The 22,283-nt window shown below is 48.5% G+C and overlaps 1 protein-coding gene across 4 annotated transcripts in view; it reads left to right on the top strand.

Moving 5' to 3' along the window:
* phex (phosphate regulating endopeptidase homolog, X-linked) overlaps positions 1-22,283 on the top strand; it is a 225,177-nt gene that overhangs the window by 164,516 nt on the left and 38,378 nt on the right. For all 4 annotated transcript variants that reach the window (XM_086006138.1, XM_086006141.1, XM_086006139.1 and 1 more), the window contains 4 exons: positions 1,464-1,538; positions 13,894-13,997; positions 14,720-14,778; positions 17,175-17,229. In XM_086006138.1, coding sequence (XP_085862264.1) covers positions 1,464-1,538; positions 13,894-13,997; positions 14,720-14,778; positions 17,175-17,229 — 293 coding nt within the window. The remainder of the gene's footprint in view (positions 1-1,463; positions 1,539-13,893; positions 13,998-14,719; positions 14,779-17,174; positions 17,230-22,283) is intronic.

Below are 22,283 nucleotides of genomic sequence, written 5' to 3'. Positions count from 1 at the left end.
TTTTTAAAAAGTCAAGCAACCCCTTACAGCTGATAGCTGCTAACTGCCACTGACCATATAGTTTCTTTTATGTTACAGGACAAAGCTAAATTCCAATCTGATGATTACTTACCTAACTTAGCTTATACCTACCTGTGAATGGCTCTACTCCACCGATTCCCACTATCATATTATTCCACTCTGTCTCCAAGCTCTGTGACAGACCCAGGGTAGTCACCATGTGTGCAAACATACACCGGGAATGCACGCCGCAATTCAATCCTAGTGTAACACGACATGTAATCTCACACTGTAACTCAATCCGAGTGTGACACGACATGTAATCTCACACTGTAACTCAATCCGAGTGTAACACGACGTGTAATCTCACACTGTAACTCAATCCGAGTGTGACACGACGTGTAATCTCACACTGTAACTCAATCCGAGTGTGACACGGCGTGTAATCTCACACTGTAACTCAATCCGAGTGTGACACGACGTGTGATCTCACACTGTAACTCAATCCGAGTGTGACACGACGTGTAATCTCACACTGTAACTCAATCCGAGTGTAACACGACGTGTAATCTCACACTGTAACTCAATCCGAGTGTGACACGACGTGTAATCTCACACTGTAACTCAATCCGAGTGTGACACGACATGTAATCTCACACTGTAACTCAATCCGAGTGTAACACGACGTGTAATCTCACACTGTAACTCAATCCGAGTGTGACACGACGTGTAATCTCACACTGTAACTCAATCCGAGTGTGACACGGCGTGTAATCTCACACTGTAACTCAATCCGAGTGTGACACGACGTGTAATCTCACACTGTAACTCAATCCGAGTGTAACACGACGTGTAATCTCACACTGTAACTCAATCCGAGTGTAACACGACGTGTAATCTCACACTGTAACTCAATCCGAGTGTGACACGACGTGTAATCTCACACTGTAACTCAATCCGAGTGTAACACGACGTGTAATCTCACACTGTAACTCAATCCGAGTGTGACACGACGTGTAATCTCACACTGTAACTCAATCCGAGTGTGACACAACGTGTAATCTCACACTGTAACTCAAACCGAGTGTGACACGACGTGTAATCTCACACTGTAACTCAAACTGAGTGTGACACGACGTGTAATCTCACACTGTAACTCAATCCGAGTGTGACACGACGTGTAATCTCACACTGTAACTCAATCCGAGTGTGACACGATGTGTAATCTCACACTGTAACTCAATCCGAGTGTGACACGACGTGTAATCTTTCACTGTAACTCAATCCGAGTGTGACACGACGTGTAATCTCACACTGTAACTCAATCCGAGTGTAACAGGACATGTAAACACACACCATGGTACAATTACCATCGTGTACACTGCAGGAGTTATTTATGCAAGCTCCTGACGGTTCCATTGTGATTGATTAATTGTCACTAATTTCTTGATTCTGCTTTTCAGGCACATGCAGTTCTTGCCAAAATAGGATATCCCAACTTCATAATGAACGACACCATCCTTAACGACTATGAAAATGTAAAGTACCTGAATTCTGATTGAGCCACTGTTGCTTTGTTGCAGGTTGTGTTTTAATGTGCTCCCAGTTGCACAATTAGCCAGAGATGGAAGCCGAGTATCTGATTCATGTGGGTCCATCCTGACTGAGAAAATAAATGGGAGGAATGTCTTCGGGAAATCAATGTGGTTTTTTTTCAATTGCCAGCTATCTCGGGTCCTTCAGAATTCATATTTGTGTTTTTTGAAAACTTTTTGTGTTCATTAAGGAGAGTAAGTGTGGAAGGTGAAAATTATTGCACCAAGTGTCCACATCAAGCAGTTAGATCAGGTATCCCAGCATCAGATTTAAATGACAGACAACTGTTAACTGAGATAAACTCTTAGGCAGTCCCTCGGAACTGAGGAGGACTTGCTTCCACACTAAAAATGAGTTCTCAGGTGACTGATGAGTCCAATGCGGGACCTACAGTCTCTGTCAAAGGTGGGGCAGACGGTGGTTGAAGGGGCGGGTGGGTGGGGTGCTTGAGTTGACGTGCGCTCCTTGCGCTGCCTGCGCTTGGCTTCCGCTTGCTCACGGCGAAGAGACTCGGTGTTCGGCACCTTCCCAGATGCTTCTCCTCCACTTTGTGCGGTCTTGGGCCAGGGATTCCCAGGTGTCGGTGGGGATGTTGCACTTTTTCAAGGAGGCTTTGAGGGTGTCCTTGAAGCGTTTTCTCTGCCCACCTGGGGCTCTCTTGCCGTGTCGGAGTTCCGAGTAGAGCACTTGTTTTGGGAGTCTCGTATCGGACATGCGGACGATGTGACCCGTCCATCGGAGCTGATCAAGCGTGGTCGAAGCTTCGATGTTGGCCTGAGCAAGAACACTGACGTTGGTGCGCCTATTCTGCCAATGGATTTGTGGGATCTTGCAGAGGCAGCTTTGGTGGTACCTCTCCAGTGCTTTGAGGTGCCTGCTGTACATGGTCCATGTCTCTGAAGCATACAGGAGGGCGGGTATCACTACTGCTCTGTAGACCATGAGCTTGGTGCTGGGTTTGAGGTCCTGGTCTTCAAACACTCTCTTCCTCAGGCGACCGAAGGCTGCACTGGCACACTGAAAGCGGTGTTGGACTTCGTCATCGACATCTGCCCTTGTTGACAGTAGGCTCCCGAGGTATGGAAAGTGGTCCACTTTGTCCAAGGTCTCGTCATGGATTTTGATAATCGGAGAGCAGTACTGTGTGGCGGGGGCAGGTTGGTGGGGTTTTTTCAATTGCCAGCTATCTCAGGTCCTTCAGAATTCATATTTGTGTTTTTTGAAAACTTTTTGTGTTCATTAAGGAGAGTAAGTGTGGAAGGTGAAAATTATTGCATCAAGCAGCTAGATCAGGTATCCCAGCATCAGATTTAAATGACAGACAACTGTTAACTGAGACAGAACTCCAATGTTAAGTGTTTATCCATTGATCCTGCACTCCAAGAGTAAATCTCCCTCAAAAACTTGGTGCTGTGTGTTGTCCTCAATTGGCAGGGGCCATAGGTCAGAAACATAGAAGATAGGAGCAGGAGTAGGCCATTCGGCCCCTCGAGCCTGCACCGCCATTTAATGAGATCCTGGCTGATCATCCAAATTCAGTACCCTGTCCCTGCTTTCTCCCCATATCCCTTGATCCCTTTAGCCTTAAGAAATATATCTAACTCCTTCTTGAATATATTTAATGAATTGGCCTCAACTGCCTTTTGTGGTAGAGAATTCCACAGGTTCACCACTCTCTGGGTGAAGAAATTCCTCCTCATCTCAGTCCTAAATGGCTTACCCCTTATCCTTAGACTGTGACCCCTGGTTCTGGACTCCCCTGCCATCGGGAACATCCTTCCTGCATCCAGTCTGTCTAGTCCTGTTAGAATTTTATAAGTTTCAATGAGATCCCCTCTCATTCTTCTAAACTCATTCTTCTAAACTCCAGTGAATATAAGCCCAATCGACCCAATCTCTCATACATCATTCCTGCCATCCAAGGTATCAGTCTGGTGAATCTTCGATGCACTCTCTCCATGGCAAGAACATCCTTCCTCAGATAAGGTGACCAAAACTGCACACAATACTCAAGGTGTGGTCTCACCAAGGCCCTGTACAACTGCAGCAAGACATCCTTGCTCCTGTACTCGAATCCTCTCGCTATGAAGGCCAACATACCATTTGCCTTCTTAACCGCCTGTTGCACCTGCATGCTTACCTTCACCGACTGGTGCACAAGGACACCCAGGTCTCGTTGCACTTCCCCTTCTTCCAATCTATTGCCGTTCAGATAATAATCTGTCTTCCTGTTTTTGCCACCAAAGTGGATAACCTCGCATTTATCCACATTATACTGCATCTGCCATGCTTCTGCCCAATCATTCAACCTGTCCAAATCATACTGGAGTTTCTTGCCATCCTCCTCACAGCACACACGCCCACCAGAGCTCGGCTCTGTTTACCCTTCAGTGAGAACAAAAATGGTTCGAAGAAAGGAGCAAGAAAACCAAGATGGCAGTCCTTTCAACGACCAGTTGCTCCCATGACAATCGCACCCTTAACATTTTCCTCTTCAGCCATTGGGATTCTCAGGAAATCCTGGGGCAGCACAGTGGGAGCGGAGAACTACCATAACAGGTGTGTACCCCCTTTTCCTCTTCACTGCACGTAGACACTGAGCAGTTCCCTGGCACAGTGAGGTGGTAAATGGCCCCTTATATCTCACTCATGCTGAAATCTCATAGTTGTAGAAAGAAAGTTGTTGCATTTATATAAACGCCTCTTAGGATGTCCCAAAGTGAATTACAACCAATGAAGTACTTTTGAAGTATAGTCACTGTTGTGTTGTAGGAAATGTAGCAGATTTATGCACAGCAAGATCCCACAAACCAGACTGAGATAAATGACCAGATAATTTATTTTAGTGATGTTGGTTGAGGGATAAATGTTGGCCAAGACACCGGGGAGAATTCCCCTGTTCTTCGTTGAAATAGTGCCATGTGATCTTTTAACCCACCTGAGAGGGCAGACGGGGCCTCGGTTTAACGTCTCATCAGAAAGCTGGCACCTCCGACAGTGCAGCGCTCCCTCCGCACTGCACTGGAGTGTCAGCCTAGATTTTGTTGGGGGATTCTTGCGATCTCCTGCAGTAACTCTGGCAGAAACCCCAGAGAAACATTGTAAGCGATTGTATTTTTATATCCGTTCCTGGGATGTGGGCATCGCTGGCAAGTCCAGCATTTATTACCCATCCCTAATTGCCCTTGAGAAGGTGGTGGAGAGCCGCCGCCTTGAACCGCTGCAGTCCACGTGGTGAAGGTAATTCTATAGTGCTGTTAGGGAGGGAGTTCTAGGATTTTGACCCAGCGACTATGAAGGAACGGTGATATATTTCCAAGTCAGGATAGTGTGTGACTTGGAGGGGAACTTGGATGTGCGCTTGTTGCCCTTGTCCTTCTAGGTGGTAGAGGTCGTGGGTTTAGGAGGTGCTGTCGAAGAAGCCTTGGCGATTTGCTGCAGTGCATCTTGTAGATGGTACACACTGCAGCCACGGTACGCCGGTGGTGGAGGGAGTGAATGTTTGAGGTGGTGGATGGGGTGCCAATAAAGCGGGCTGCTTTGTCCTGGATGGTGTCAAGCTTCTTGAGTGTTGTTGGAACTGCACTCATCCAAGCAAGTGGAGAGTATTCCATCACACTCCTGACTTGTGCCTTATAGATGGTGGAAAGGCTTTGGGGAGTCAGGAGGTGAGACAATCGGCGCAGAATACCCAGCCTCTGACCTGCCCTTGTAGCCACAGTATTTATGTGGCTACTCCAGTTAAGTTTCTGTTCAGTGGTGACCCCCAGGATGTTGATGGTGGGGGATTCAGCGATGGTAATGCCGTTGAATGTCAAGGGGCGGTGGTTAGACGCTTGCTTGTTGGAGATAGTCATTGCCTGGCACCTCTGTGGCACGAATGTTACTTGCCACTTATCAACCCAAGCCTGAATGTCATCCAGGTCTTGCTGCTTGCAGGCATAGACTGCTTCATTATCTGAGGAGTTGTGAATGGCACTGAACACTGTGCAGCCATCAGCGAACATCCCCACTTCTGACCTTATGATGGAGAGAAGGTCATTGATGAAGCAGCTGAAGATGGTTGGGCCTAGGACACTGCCCTGAGGAACTCCAGCAGCGATGTTTTGGGCTGAAATGATTGGCCTCCAACCACCACAACCATCTTCCTTTGTGCTAGGTATGACTCCAGCCAGTGGAGAGTCTTTCCCCTGATTCCCATTGAATTCAATTTTACTAGGGCTCCTTGATGCCACACTTGGTCAAATGTTGCCTTGATGTCAAGGGCAGTCACTCTCACCTCACCTCTGGAATTCAGCTCTTTTGGACCAAGGCTGTAACAAGGTCCAGAGCTGAATGGTCCTGGCGGAACCCAAACTAAGCATCAGTGAGCAGGTTATTGGTGAGTAAGTGCCGCTTGATAGCACTGTCGATGACACCTTCCATCACTTTGCTGATGATTGAGAGTAGACTGATGGGGTGATAATTGGCCGGATTGGATTTGTCCTGCTTTGTGTGGACAGGACATACTTGGGCAGTTTTCCACATTGTTGGATAGATGCCAGTGTTGTAGCTGTACTGGAACAGCTTGGCTAGAGGCCCGGCTAGTTCTGGAGCACAAGTCTTCAGCACGACAGCCGGGATGTTGTCAAGACCCATAGCCTTTGCTGTATCCAGTGCGCTCACCTGGGAGTGCAGTGAGGAGCGAGGCCCGACCAGAGCGGACCTGCGTGAGGTACAAGGCGAGGCGGCAGTTAAAAGGAGGAGCGAGGTGAGGCCCGACCACAGCGGCTGACCTGGGAGTGCAGTGAGGAGCGAGGCCCGACTAGAGCGGACCTGCGTGAGGTACGAGGCGAGGCGGCAGTTAAAAGGAGGAGCGAGGCCCGACCACAGCGGCTGACCTGGGAGTGCAGTGAAGAGCGAGGCCCGACCAGAGTGGACCTGCGTGAGGTACGAGGCGAGGCGGCAGTTAAAAGGAGGAGCGAGGCGAGGCCCGACCACAGCGGCTGACCTGGGAGTGCAGTGAAGAGCGAGGCCCGACCAGAGTGGACCTGCGTGAGGTACGAGGCGAGGCGGCAGTTAAAAGGAGGAGCGAGGCGAGGCCCGACCACAGCGGCTGACCTGGGAGTGCAGTGAGGAGCGAGGCGAGGCATACCAATTCAGCAGCAGCGGAGAGAGGTAAAAAGTAATCCAAGTGTGACGTCACCAGGAAGCAGGTAAGTGATTGGTTGGTGAGTATTTCTTTCTCCTTTTCATTACAAGCTTAAATTCTGCGGTTTATATTTTCTTGGGTCTCTGTGGTGTAGTGGGGACAGTTGGTAAATAAGCGCCCTAGAGTATATCTTTAACTGGTGGTATTGAATTAATTTAAATTAATTAAAGGGGTAAGTCATGCCAGGAGAGCCCAGCCCCGTGTTATGCTCCTCTTGCTCTATGTGGGAATTCAGGGACGCTGCCAGTGTCCCTGACGACCACGTGTGCCAGAAATGTAATGGGCCGTATTGAGGCGCTGGAGCTGCGGATGGATGGGTTGTGGAGCATTCACGATGCTGAGAGGGTCGTGGATTACACGTTTGATGAGTTGGTCATGCCGCAGGGCAGGGCTGCACAGGCAGAAGGGAAATGGGTGACCACCAGGTGGAGCAATAGAAGCAGGCAGGTAGTGCTGGGGACCCCTGTGGCCATCCCCCTTTCAAACAGGTATACCAATTTGGATACTGTTGAGGGGGATGACTCACCAGGGGAAGGCAGCAGCAGCCAACTTCCTGGCACCAGGGGTGCTTCTGCTGCTCAGGAAGGGAGGAAAAAGAGTGGGAGAGCAATAGTGGTAGGGGATTCTATCGTAAGGGGAACAGATAGGCATTTCTGTGGCCGTAGACGTGACTCCAGGATGGTTTGTTGCCTCCCTGGTGCCAGGATCAAGGATGTCACTGAATGGCTGCAGGGCATTCTGAAGGGGGAGGGTGAACAGGCAGAGGTCGTGGTTCACATTGGGACCAACGACATAGGTAGGAAGAGGGATGAGGTCCTGCAGCAAGAATTTAGGGAGCTACGTAGCAGATTAAAGAGTAGGACCTCAAAGGTTGTAATCTCTGGATTACTCCCGGTGCCATGTGCTAGTGAGTATAGGAATAGGAGGATAGAGCAGATTAATGCGTGGCTAAAGAGTTGGTGCAGGAGGGAGGGCTTTAGTTTCCTGGATCACTGGGCCTGCTTCTGGGGAAGGTGGGACTTGTACAAGTCAGATGGGTTGCACCTGAACCAGAGCGGGACAAATATCCTTGCGGGGAGGTTTGCTAGCACTGTTCGGGGGGGTTTAAACTAAAATGGCAGGGGGTTGGGAACCTGAGCAGGGAGACAGAGGAAAGGAAAACAGGGATAAAAGCAAAAGATAGGAAGGAGAAAAACAAAAGTGGCAGTCAGAGAAATCAACAGTTTAAATCAAACGTGGCCACAGTAAATAATAATTCTAATAGGTCTAAGAGCGTTAAAAAAACAAGCCTGAAGGCTTTGTGTCTTAATGCGAGGAGCATTTGTAATAAGGTGGATGAATTGGCTGTGCAAATAGAGGTAAACGAATATGATTTGGTTGGGATTACGGAAACGTGGCTCAAGGATGGCCAAGACTGGGAACTCAACATCCAGGGGTATTCGATATTCAGGAAAGATAGGCAAAAAGGAAAGGGAGGTGGGGTAGCATTACTGGTTAAAGAAGGGATTAATACAATTGTAATGAAGGATATTAGCTCTGATGATGTGGAATCTGTATGGGTAGAATTGAGAAATACTAAGGTGAAAAAAACATTAGTGGGAGTGGTATATAGACCTCCAAACAGTAAGGCGGAGGTTGGGGATGGCATTAAAAGGGAAATTAAAGAAGCGTGCAATAAGGGCACAGCAGTCATCATGGGTGACTTTAATCTACATATAGATTGGGCCAACCAAATTAGTAATAATACTGTGGAGGAGGAATTCCTGGAGTGTTTACGGGATGGTTTCCTGGACCAATATGTCGAGGAACCAACCAGAGATCAGGCCATCTTAGACTGGGTATTATGTAACGAGAAAGGATTAATTAGCAATCTTGTTGTACGAGGCCCCTTGGGTCGGAGCGATCATAATATGATCAAATTCTTCATTAAGATGGAGAATGAAGTAGTTGACTCAGAGACAAGGGTCCTCAATTTAAATAAAGGAAACTATGATGGTCTGAGGAGTGAGTTGGGTAGGATTGATTGGGGAATGGCACTCAAAGGGTTGACGGGTGGATAGGCAATGGCAAACATTCAAAGACCGAATGGATGAGCCACAGAATTTGTTCATCCCAGTTTGGCATAAAAATAAAACAAAAAAGGTGACTCAACCGTGGCTAACAAGGGAAATTAGGGATAGCATAAGATCCAAGGAAAGGACATATAAATTGGCTAGAAAAAGCAATAATCCTGAGGATTGGGAGCAGCTTAGGAGTCAACAAAGGAGGACAAAGGGATTAATTAAGAAAGGGAAAATAGAATATGAGAGTAAGCTTTCAGGGAACATAAAAACTGACTGTAAAAGCTTTTATAGATATGTGAAGAGAAAGATTGGTGAAGTCAAGAGTAGGTCCCTTACAGTCAGAATCAGGGGAATTTATAATGGGAAACAAGGAAATGGCAGACCAACGAAATACATACTTTGGTTCTGTCTTCACAAAGGAGGACACAAATAACCTCCCAGAGATGCCGGGGAACATAGGGTCTGATGAAAGGGAGGAACTGAAAGAAATCAGTATTTGTAGGGAAATGGTGTTAGGAAAATTGATGCGACTGAAGGCCGATAAATTCCCAGGGCCTGATGGTCTACATCCCAGGGTACTTAAGGAAGTGGCCCTAGAAATAGTAGATGCATTGCTGGTCATCTTCCAGAACTCGATAGACTCTGGAACGGTACCCATGGATTGGAGGGTAGCTAATGTTAGCCCACTATTCAAAAAAGGTGGTAGAGAAAAAGCGGGGAATTATAGACCGGTAAGCCTGACATCGGTAGTGGGGAAAATGCTGGAGTCTATTATAAAAGATGTAATAGCAGAGCACTTGGAAAGCAGTGACAGGATCAGACAAAGTCAACATGGATTTACAAAAGGTAAATCATGCGATACTAATCTACCAGAATTTTTTGAGGATGTAACTGGTAAAATAGATAAGGGAGAACCAGTGGATGTGGTGTATTTGGACTTTCAGAAGGCTTTCGATAAGGTCCCACGTAAGAGATTAGCGTGCAAAATTAAGGCACATGGGATTGGGGGCAAGGTATTGACTTGGATAGAGAACTGGTTGGCGGACAGAAAGCAAAGAGTTGGAATAAACGGGTCGTTTTCCGAGTGGCAGGCAGTGACTAGTGGGGTACCGCAAGGATCGGTCCTAGGACCCCAGCTGTTCACAATATATATTAATGATCTGGACGAGGGAATTGGATATAATATCTCCAAATTTGCAGATGACACAAAGCTGGGTGGGAGGGTAAGCTGTGAGGAGGATGTCGTGAAACTCCAGTACGATTTGGACAGGTTGGGTGATTGGGCAGAAATATGGCAAATGCACTATAATGTGGATAAATGTGAGGTTATCCACTTTGGTGGCAAAAACAGGATGGCAGATTATTATTTGAATGGCAATAGATTGGGAGAAGGGGAAGTGCAAAGAGACCTGGGTGTTATTGTGCACCAGTCACTGAAGGTAAGCATGCAGGTGCAGCAGACGGTTAAGAAGGCAAATGGTATGTTGGCCTTCGTAGCAAGCGGGTTCGAGTACAGGAACAAGGATGTCTTGCTACAGTTGTACAGGGCCTTGGTGAGACCGCACCTTGAGTATTGTGCGCAGTTTTGGTCACCTTACCTGAGGAAGGACGTTCTTGCCATGGAGGGAGTGCAGCGAAGATTCACCAGGCTGATACCTGGGAAGGCAGGAATGATGTATGAGGAGAGATTGTGTCAATTGGGCTTATACTCACTGGAGTTTAGAAGATTGAGAGGGGATCTCATCGAAACCTATAAAATTCTGTCAGGTCTGGACAGACTAGATGCAGGAAGGATGTTTCTGATGGCCGGGGAGTCCAGAACCAGGGGTCATAGTCTAAGGATAAGGGGTAAGCCATTTAGGACTGAAATGAGGAGGAATTTCTTCACCCAGAGAGTGGTGAACCTGTGGAATTCTCTGCCACAGAGGGCGGTGGAGGCCAGTTCATTAAATATATTCAAGAAAGAGTTGGATATATTTCTTAAGGCTAAAGGGATATGGGGAGAAGGCAGGGACAGGGTACTGAATTTGGATGATCAGCCATGATCTCATTGAATGGCGGAGCAGGCTCGAAGGGCCGAATGACCTACTCCTGCTCCTATCTTCTATGTTTCTATGTTTCTTGATATCACGTGGAGTGAATCGAATTGGCTGAAGACAAACTTCTGTGATGGTGGGGACCTCAGGAGGAGGCCGATATGGATCATCCACTCGGCGGCACTTCTGGCTGAAGATGGTTGCAAACACTTCAGCCTTGTCTTTTGCACTCACGTGCTGGGCTCCGCCATCATTGAGGATGGGGATATTCATGGAGCCTCCTCCTCCTCCCGTCACTTGTTTAATGGTCCACCACCATTCACGACTGGATGTGGCAGGACTGCAGAGCTTTGATCTGATCCGTTGATTGTGGGATTGCTTAGCTCTGTCTATAGCATGCTGCTTCCATTGTTTAACATGCATGTAGTCCTGTGTTGCAGCTTCCCCAGGTTGGCACCTCTTATTTAGGTACACCGGGTGCTGCTCCTGGCATGCTTATCTACACCCCTCATTTAACCAGGGTTGGTCGCCTGGCTTGGTGGTAATGGTGGAGTGAGGGATGTGCCGGGCCATGAGATTACAGATTGTGGTGGAATACAATTCTGCTGCTGCTGATGGCCCACAGCGCCTCATGGATGCCCAGCTTTGAGCTGCTAAATCTGTTCTGAATCTATCTCATTTAGCACAGTGGTAGTGCCACACAACATGATGGAGGGTGTCCTCAGTGTGAAGACGGAACTTTTGTCTCCACAAGGACTATGCGGTGGTCACTGCTACCAATGCTGTCATGGACAGATGCATCTGCGACAGGTAGATTGGCGAGGACGAGGCCAAGTAGGTTTTTCCCTCGTGTTGGTTTTCTCACCACCTGCTGCAGGCCCAGACTGACAGCTATGTCCTTCAGGACTCGGCCAGCTCGGTCAGTAGTGGTGCTACCGAGCCACTCTTGGTGATGGACATTGAAGTCCCCCACCCAGAGTACATTCTGTGCCCTTGCTACCCTCAGTGCTTCTTTCAAGTGGTGTTCAACATGGAGGAGTACTGATTCATCAGCTGAGGGAGGGCAGTAGGTGATAATCAGCAGGAGGTTTCCTTGCCCATCTTTGACCTGATGCCATGAGACTTCCTGGTGTTTGGAGTCAATGTTGAGAACTCCCAGGGCCACTCCCTCTCGACTGTTTACCACTGTGCTGCCACCCCTGGTGAGTCTGTCCTGCCGTTGGGACAGGACATACCCAGGGATGGCGAGGGAGAAGTCTGGGACATTGGCTGAAAGGTATGATCTGTGATTATGACTGTGTCAGGCTGTTGCTTGACTAGTCTGTGGGACAGTTCTCCCAATTTTGGCGCAAGTCCACAGATGTTAGTAAGGAGGACTTTGCAAGGTCAACTGGGCTGGATGTGCCGTTGTCATGCCTGAAGCCGGTGCCGAAGTGAATGCTGGGTGGTCCGTCTGGTTTTATTCTTATTATTGTTTCTTGTAGCCGTTTGTTACAACTGAGTGGCTTGATAGGCCATTTCGGAGAGCAGTTAAGTGTCAACCACATTTCTGTGGGTCTGGAGTCGCATATAGGCCAGACCAGGTAAGGACAGCAAATTTCCTTCCCTAAAGTACATTAGTGAACCAGTTGGGTTTTTACGAGTCTGCTAGTTTCATGGTCACTATTACTGATTCTAACTTTTTATTCTAGATTTGTTTAATTAACTGAATTTAAATTCCACAGCTGCCGTGGTGGGATTTGAATTCATGTGTATTGGATCGTTAGTCCAGGCCTCTGGGTTACTAGTCCAGTAACATAACTACTATGTTACCGTTCTTATGTTTCTACTGTGTCACCAGGGTTTCCACTGATCTGCTGCTGAAGTTACAGCGGGAGATGAGGAGAGTCCCTGCAGTTTACACTACCCCTGTGTTGAAGTCCTAGAGTCGGGCTTGAATCCACAGCCTTCTGACTCAGAGGGGAGAGCCCTACGAACTGTCAGAGGTCAAAGGCAATGACCCATCCCCGACGAGCGGCTTCATTGGTGGATCCCAGGACTGTGCACGACACTTCTCCCATTCGAATAAACAGGAGATGGATAATCCCAGCCACAGGAATTCTGTCCAAAAACCTCACACTTTCACCGAAACTTCAGTCTTGTGACTGGACATGTTGCCTGTGCTTTTTGGACAGTTGTCTCATAATCTGTGTATCCTGGAGACTGGTATTACTGTCTGATTCCTATTTAACCTGTCTTCTCCTCTCCCATGTGTGCAGTTCTAGGTTCTCCCTGTATTTTAACCAGCAGTAACAGTGTGTCCAAAGTGACATTCGCAAGCAGTGTGATGCTGCTCGGTTCCCTGAAGCCGGCCGTGACTCCCAGCAGGTGCCTGGTACAAACCTTGTACAGTATTACAGGAAATGGTGGAAAAACTCAGCAGGCCAGGCAACATCCGTGGAGAGAAAATAGAGTCAACGTTTCAGGTCGAAACCCTTCGTCAAGACTGAAAAAACTCAGGAAATGAAACAGATTAAAAGGCCAGGTTGGGGGCTGGGAGAGAACAAAAGAGAAGTGAAGAGACATTCAGAGGTATTCAAAACCAGACGAGATGGTGATAGGACTAGTGGAGACAAAAGACAGCTCTAGATTAGGTGTGAAATGCGCTGGCCTAATCTAGAACCGTCTTTTGTCTCCACTAGTCCTATCACCATCTCGTCTGGTTTTGAATACCTCTTAATGTCTCTTCACTTCTCTTTTGTTCTTTCATCCCCATTTCCCAGCCCCCAAACTGGCCTTTCAATCTGTTTCATTTCCTGAGCTTTTTCAGTCTTGACAAAGGGTTTCGACCTGAAACGTTGACTCTATTTTCTCTCCACGGATGTTGCCTGGCCTGCTGAGTTTTTCCAGCATTTTCTGTTGTTATTTCGGATTTCCAGCATCTGCAGTATTTTGCTATCCTATGCTATTGGTGTTGTGCTGGTTTATTGTTTGGAGTTCTCACTCTCTCTGACCTTTGCCTACACAGCTGACTATTTCGAAAACAGACTACTTTGGAAATGTGCTGCAGTCTCTTAAGTTCTTTGCTCAGACTGGTTTCTCACACTTAAGGAGCCGTGTTTCGAAGACAGAGTGAGTGTGTAAATGCTGCCGGTCTATTTACCTTTTGATATCCCGCCTGCGGAAGCAAGGCACGCCAGCCGTTGAAATGACGCTGTGCGACGTTAGCACACGCATGCTGTGACCCGGGTCCCGCGGGTATACTGGGATCACACCTGCTGGTGGCCTCCAGCGCTGACCCTGTCGGAGTATGGAGGGTCAGTACGAGGCACCTCATTTGTCACTACAGGCCCTTCTCAGGTACCCACCTGAACCGAGCTACCACCGGGGCAGTGCCAATGTCCGGGGAAATGATGGCCACCCTCTTTGGTCCCCTCACAAATGGAGGCTGACATTACAAACTTCTTTATAAAAAATGTTTAATGTCCTCATCTTTGGGGGTCCAGGCTGGAGCGGTCCCTTGAGTCAGGCAGTAGGCCCATTTAAGAAGGTGTAAATGCAATTCAGTGGCATTCATAATCCTGATCCCTGTGACATGCTCCAGTCAGTTGCATGCTGTTGTTTTACTGTGTGATACGCTGCACCTTGTATCAAAATATACAGAACGTAGTTACACTCAGATCTGTTAGTCAAATATACACTAACGTGCTCGAAAGAGAGATCCTGCATTTACAGAGATCTTTAGCCCATCTCCCGAAACCTCGGAGCGAGATACATGCACTGAACTACTTGAAGTGCAGAGACTGTTGTTAAGTACGTGATCCATTTAATATGACTCTGTCCTTTTTGTACAGATGGTACACCAATCCCACCACAGTTAATGCCTTCTACTCCCCAACAACTAACCAGATCCGTAAGTATTTTGTTTGACTTTCAGTTTTGTATGGATGAAGCTTTTCATTTGTCTCTGTTGAGTGAAAACATTTTAATATGTAACGACCAAATGTATAATGGGTCCCTTTCCTTCGAGGGGAAGAGGTAGAGCATCCAAAGCTAATGTGGCCTGGGTGACAAAGGAAACAAAAGTTAAACTAAAACAGAAAAAGGTGGCTTGTGACAAATGTCAGGAGCAAGATTCAGTTAATAACCAGGAAGATTATGGAAAGTACAGGAGGGAATTGAAAAAGTTAATACGGGAGGTTATGAGAAAAGATTAGCAGGCAACATTAAATTGAACCCAAAACATTTTATAAACATGTAAAGTGTAAGCGGTTAGCTAGGGCTATTAAGGACCCAAAGGAAAATCTTCATGTAGAGGCAGAGAACATGGCTAAAATATTAAATGAGTACTTTGCATCCAACTGCATATAGGAAGCGGATGATGTGAAGGTTACACTAAAATAGGAGAGGGAAGCTATGGACAGGATAGTAATAGATAGAGAAGACATACTAAAAAAATTAGCATTACTGAAAGGTGGTAAGTCTCCTGGTCCGGATGGAATACATCTTCGGTTGCTGAAAGAAGCAAAGATAGAAATAGCAGAGGCATCGGTCACAATCTTTCAACCCTCATTGAATATGAGTAGTGCCAGAGGACTGGAGGGTTGCTAATGTTATACCACTATTCAAGAAAGGGGAGAGGGATAAACCAGGAAACTACAGGCCAGTCAGCCTAACGTCAGTAGTGGGGAAGTTATTGGAAACAATTATCAGGGACAAAATAAACTTTCATTTGGAAAGTCAGGGGTTAATCAAGGAGAGCCAGCATGGATTTGTTAAAGGCAAATCGTGTCTGACTAACTTGAATGAAATCTTCGATGAGGTAACAGGTAGTGCAGTAGATGTTGTGTATATGGACTTTCGGAAGGATGCAACAAAGTGCCACACAGGAGGCTTATTAAGAAGATGGAAGCCCATGGAATTAAGGGGAAAGTGGCGGTATGGATAGGGAATTGGCTCAGTGACAGGAAGCAAAGGGTGGTGGTGGATGGAGGTTTTTCAGGCTGGGAGGTGGTTTGCAGTGGTGTTCCCCAAGGGTCAGTTTTGGGTCCATTACGCTTTTTAATTTTTATAAACGACCTAGACTCTGGTATAGGAGCAGCATTTTACACTTTGCAGATGATACGAAACTTGACAACATAGTAGACCGTGATGAGGATAGTTGTAGACTTCAGGATGACACAGACAGGAGGGTGAAATGGGCAGAAGCACGGCAGATGGAGTTCGATGTGGAGAAGTGTGAAGTGACGCACTTTGGGAGGCCTAATGTGGAAAGACAGTTTACTATAAATGGCAGGATTCTGAAAAGTGTCGATGAGCAGAGAGATATTGGTGTCCACATACATAAATCCTTAAAGGTGGCAGGGCAAGTTGATCAGGTGGTTTAAAAAAAGCAAATGGGTTACTGGGGTTTATAAATAGAGGAATAGAATTTAAAAGCAAAGCGATCATGCTGGAACTTTATAAATCACTGGTTAGGCCTCAGCTGGAGTATTGTGGACAATTCTGGGCTCCACACTTCAGGAAAGATGTAAAGGCCTTGGAGAGGGTCCAGAGGAGGTTTCCCAGGATGTTACCAGGGACGAGGGACTTCAGTTATGAGGAGAGGTTGGAAGAGGTATGCAACCTGTCCTCATGGTTTAACCCTTTTCGCCCCGGTATAACTGACACAATCGGCACTGCCACCCGGCTCTTCATGTTCTTTTCCACCTTCTCCCGAGGGCACGGCTCCCTCGGACACGACCTCTACATGGGCAAGAGGAGGAAACAGCGCAAGTGGGTTGGAAACAACGGACTGTGCAGCGGGTGATGTCGTTTTCACCTCATTAACATGGAGCTGCCCAAAAATGGGCAGATGTCCCTGCATTGGTCAGAAATGGGCACGGAAAAAGTGGGCGGGCATCTGGACTAGCGGAACTCCGCCGGATTGATACCCCCTGATTTACAACCATATACAGTATCGGGCATGAAGCAATCGGAAAATTTAGCTTCATATAGAAAGTAGTCGTGTTTTAGAAGGTTAGTGGGTCTTGTGCGGTAACTCACAATGGCAATAGCGAATCGTTGTACACCCCCCTCCCCCCCCCCCCCCCCCATTGAAGTCAACGGAACAGGAAATCGGGCGACATGTAAAACCGGCAGCTGATTCGCTGTTGCCCGTTTAGCGACTCCGCCCAGGACCAATTTCACCCCCGTGTGTTTGAGGGCCGATTGATGGATTGAGTTCAGTGTTGTGTAGGTGAAAGGTCAGGAGAGGCGGTTACCATGACCAATAGTTAAACACGTTCTTGTTTCTTTTCCCTTTTGCAGAATTTCCAGCAGGAGAGCTTCAAAAGCCATTCTTTTGGGGAGAACAATATCCTTTGTAAGTGTCCAGTGTCACTGTGATCTGTTTGACCCACTCGAACTCTAACCCTGACACAGTGTCCAGTGTCACTGTGATCTGTTTGACCCACTCGAACTCTAACCCTAACACAGTGTCCAGTGTCACTGTGATCTGTTTGACCCACTCGAACTCTAACCCTAACACAGTGTCCAGTGTCACTGTGATCTGTTTGACCCACTCGAACTCTAACCCTAACACAGTGTCCAGTGTCACTGTGATCTGTTTGACCCACTCGAACTCTAACCCTAACACAGTGTCCAGTGTCACTGTGATTTGTTTGACCCACTCGAACTCTAACCCTAACACAGTGTCCAGTGTCACTGTGATCTGTTTGACCCACTCGAACTCTAACCCTAACACAGTGTCCAGTGTCACTGTGATCTGTTTGACCCACTCGAACTCTAACCCTAACACAGTGTCCAGTGTCACTGTGATCTGTTTGACCCACTCGAACTCTAACCCTAACACAGTGTCCAGTGTCACTGTGATCTGTTTGACCCACTCGAATTCTAACCCTAACACAGTGTCCAGTGTCACTGTGATCTGTTTGACCCACTCGAACTCTAACCCTAACACAGTGTCCAGTGTCACTGCGATCTGTTTGACCCACTCGAACTCTAACCCTAACACAGTGTCCAGTGTCACTGCGATCTGTTTGACCCACTCGAACTCTAACCCTAACACAGTGGCCGGAATTTTCTGTACCTGGGCGGGTCGGATGCGGGCGGTTGCCGTGGCAGGTCGCGACCCTGCTGCTCATTCCATTCCGCTCCTGAGATTGAGCGGTTTCTTTAATGGTGCCTATTAAGGCAGCCCTGTGCGTTACCTGGCCCTATTAAATGGTGCGGGTCTGATGATGTCATCGATGATGCGTTTTCAGCCGGGATATTTAAAGGAGCCACGGCCACATTGCATTTGAAGGTTCAGCTAGGATTGTGCAGGTACTGCAAGGAGGTCCTCTTCCCTTCAGGTGGGTGGAAGAGACCTCCCCAGCAGACCAAAGGAGCCTGGCTCCAAATAGCAGAAGAGGTCAACAGTAGGGATGTTGTCAGGAAGACCTGGGTACAGTGCCAGAAACGCTTCAATTATCTCATTAGATCAGGAAAGGTGAGTGCAAAGCCTCACTCAGCTTCATCCTGCTGTGCCTCTCATCACATCCCCATCACTCTGCCTTCCCAACGCTATTCCTGCACATCATTCCTCACACCAACATACCTCACACTCACCCATCCTTCTCTAGCTACATTATCACATCCCCATCTGATTAACTACCCCTCACACTCACCCTCATCCTAATGCAATCATACCAACTAGCAACACACAAGGAGGCCATTTGGCATTGGCACCCCACTCCCTCATAGTCACCCTCTACAGATGTTACCCATCCATTCCTCACACTCATTCCATCACCCTCACTCAAACTTCTCCTCTTTGCCTCCTTGCAGGAGAAGAGAGCCCACAATAAGAGGGAGAGAACGGGAGGTGGCCCTCCATCATTGGCCACCTTAACTGCAGTAGAGGAGGTCGCCCAGGAAGTCTCAGGAGTCACAGAGCAGCTGGAGATGGGAGACGGAGAGGGAGGGGCCTCTCAGCAACCTGGTGACAGAATTACACCTCATAGAGTCACATGGCATATAGCAGTCACTCATATGGGGACTGATGTCAGCAGCCAGTGAATGTTCATCATTTGCGTAATGGTATCGTTACCCATTCTTGATATGACATTTTAAATCATCTCTTTACTTTCCCACAGGTCCAGCAAGAGCACCCCCCCACTGACTGTCCAGGAGGAAGAGGAAGACGACTCCTCAGAGGAGAGTCCAGCCTCTGAGGGAGCACCGTCAGCAGACCAAAGCGCACCCAGCACCAGCGCAGATACGCACACCTCGGTGGATCCTGTGAGAGATAGAGTAGTGTTGTCACCTGCTGTCTCACAACTCACAAGTGAGCATGAGCAGATGGTGGAGACAGGGTCAACAGTGGAGACTCCTTGCCGGAGGGCGCAGGACGCTCCAAGCTCTGCTCAGCTGCATGCCGACACTGAGCCTCGGGGGCCATCGAGAAAGAGGGTGATCCTGGAAATGCAGCAAAAAGTGCAGGAGGCTCTGACAGGTTTTGTGACTGCGATGTCTGTAAATGTGCAGAGAATGGAAGAGTCCATCTCCAACATGAGCACCACCGGGTCGCAGGCGATGGTGACTATAGGCTCTTTCATGGAAAGGATGGCCTCCTACATGGAGCAGCTAATGCGCCACTCACAGGAGCACATGGAATCTATGGAGAATAGATGGCAGATGTAAACATAGACTTGGATCCTCATGGACCCACTGCTGTGCAGCAAGGTGCTCTCAAGCTTCTTGCTAGTAGAGAAGTGTGGGTGGCCCATGAGAGGGATGATGGTGAGAGGGGACATGGAAGTGGGGGCTCCTATCAAAGCGCTCTCACTTCCCCCCCTGTTGCTGCCCCCTCAGTCAGAGCCCCTGATGCCTCCTGGAATTGCGATGGCCGAGTCTGCTCCTGCACAGTCGCAGGAGGAGCTGACTTTGGCGGGGCCATTACAGGCCCCAAGACCCAGAGGACGTCCGCCAAAAGTGTTTATGCAGTCGCAGCAGGGAAGTGAGCAGGCTGCCTCTACCTCTGCTGAAGCCACAGGGGTAGCACCTCGTAGAAGCACGCATAAGAGAAAGATGACACACAAGTAGATGCACAAGGGTAAGCACTTGGGTGTTTTAATAACTGTTTGTGTGAAGTTTCCGTTAATGTGATGTCACAGGTAAAAATTCTTATTTTCACCACTTTCCAGTCATAGCCAATTGTATCTGCAACTTCGTGAGTTGGAATGAGTAGTGAGATATAACATTACCTCCAGCAATGGTGGTCAGTGTGAAAGGAATGGCCTGGTCATTGTAGGGCTGCTTTATGGTGTTGCTGTGGGGTGTTGGGAACCTGCCGCAGCAGATGGCAGCCATATGGGTGTAATGCCTGAAGTTAAGTAAATCCGACCATGATGAGGCCGCCCCTGGCCTCCTGGGCAGCAATGTGCTCGGGGGCAGGTGGGACCAGCTCCTCCTCCTCCTCCTCATCTTCCAGCTGATGCTCCTCCTCCTCCTCTGAAGAGGCTGTGCGCGCAGAGCCTTGCTCCTCATGGGACGCTAATCCTCGTTGCTGCGCTATGTTGTACAGGGCGCAGCAGACCACGACGATTCTGGAGACCCTGGCTGGTGTGTACTGAAGGCCTCCTCCAGATCTGTCAAGGCATCTGAAGTGCATTTTCAGCTTGCCTATTGTCTGCTCTATGGCACATCTGGTGGAAATGTGGCTTTCATTATAACGCTCCTGGGCCTCAAGTACTTGACCTCCTCAAGGGTGTCAAGAGCTACGTCTTTAGTGGATAGCCCTCGTCTCCAATCAGCCAGCCGGAAAGTCTGGAGGAGCGAAGAGCTGAGGGAGGGTAGACTGGCACAGGACGAAAGAGTCATGGCAGCTGTAGTGTATGTAACGTTCCACCTTTAAGAGAACTATTTTAAGGGTTGCACTACTTTATCTTGGCTACTGTATACTGTAATACCGGTGGTGACCACACCGGTATATAAGTGCTGTGTAAGGATTTATTGGGCAGATTCGCCCTGACCTTCGAATAGTAAAGTCCTGTTAAAGTTACTCTTGTAGTCTGTGTATTAATTCACCATATAACCCACAGACTTTACAGTGGCGACGAGTTCGATCTTACCCTGCGGCAGCGATACATCCGAAGCAGTTAACGAGCGTCGAGAGGAGGCACCCGCCCTCGTCATTCTGCTGAGAGAAGACTCGAGTCTGCAGAGCAAGGAAGAAGGAAGAATTCAGACACGACGCCTTCCATCAGCAACAGGCAGTGATCGTCCCTTCTGCCACGGTGGTGAGTGAGCCGATCAGCCACGAGAAGCAAGTCGGCCACGTTGTCTGTGAGTAGGGGGAAAATTAAAAAAAAAAGAACGGAGGAAGGGCGGTGAACTCGACCACGGTCGGGGGGAAAGGAGCCGGACAGAAGTCGGGCCCAGAGGCGCTGAGACTGGGGCAGCGTGGGGCACGGAAGCCGCGGTGCAAGCGGGAACGCAGCCGGTGTGAGAGACCGGGCTACCAGCGGGAACGCAGCCGGTGTGAGAGACCGGGCTACAAGCGGGCTGGGAGACGCAACAGCGTCGTGAGACGGCTCGACCGCGACCGGCGAAAGGCCGGGCAGCTACTGAGGCCGCGAGGCGCTGCGACCGGGATCGTAAGGCGCGGGAAGAAATAAAAATAAGAAACCGCGGAGAACTCAGCCGCAGCTGGGGGAGGAAAGGACCGGACTGCAAGAGGGCTGGGAGGCGCGATTGGAAGCCGCTGAGGGAGAGACAGAGCCCGAGCGAGCGGGAGAGACAGAGCCGAGCGAGGGAGACCGAGGAGATTCAGCCAGCGGCTGGAACTGTTCGCCGTCAACGGGTTGTCCCCAGCGCCGGTTGCCCTGCCGAGAAAAGGGAACAAAGAACGCACTGAAGCCGGCGCGCAGGCTGCGAACCCCGAAAGCCAGCGGTCGTCGCCCGAGGGAAAAGCTTACCCCTCCCGCCAGTAGGCGGAGAAGAAGACAGGAGCGGGAAACCGCCATTTTGAAAGTGGGCGGGGAAGAAGACAAGCGCGGGAAACCGCCATTTTTGGAAAAAAATAGTTAAAGAAAAATTTCGTTGTTGTTTCTCAGGAAGATTGTGAAGATGCCTAAGCGTGGCAACATCAACGAATTCGATTCTGATGTGGAAGATTGGACCACGTATGTAGAACGCATCGAGATATATTGTAAGGTCAATAAGATAGCAAATTATGATAAAGCTCTAACCTTACTAAACTCAATGGGTGCGAAGACATACGGGTTATTGAAGCATCTTCTATCACCAGCTAAACCGGCGGATCAGTCTTTCGCTAATATTGTTGCTGTCCTGAAGGATCATGTGAACCCCACACCGCTGATGTTAGCGGAACGAGCTAAATTTTACGGGAGAACGCAACTAAAGGAGGAAAGC

Source organism: Somniosus microcephalus, chromosome 14 (assembly GCF_052327205.1).
Source record: "Somniosus microcephalus isolate GS21.2 chromosome 14, FLI_Smic_1.0, whole genome shotgun sequence".
In the NCBI taxonomy this organism is placed as follows: Eukaryota; Metazoa; Chordata; class Chondrichthyes; order Squaliformes; family Somniosidae; genus Somniosus; species Somniosus microcephalus.
Note: the sequence above shows the minus strand (reverse complement) of the source record. Positions and strands in the feature narration are given on the sequence as shown.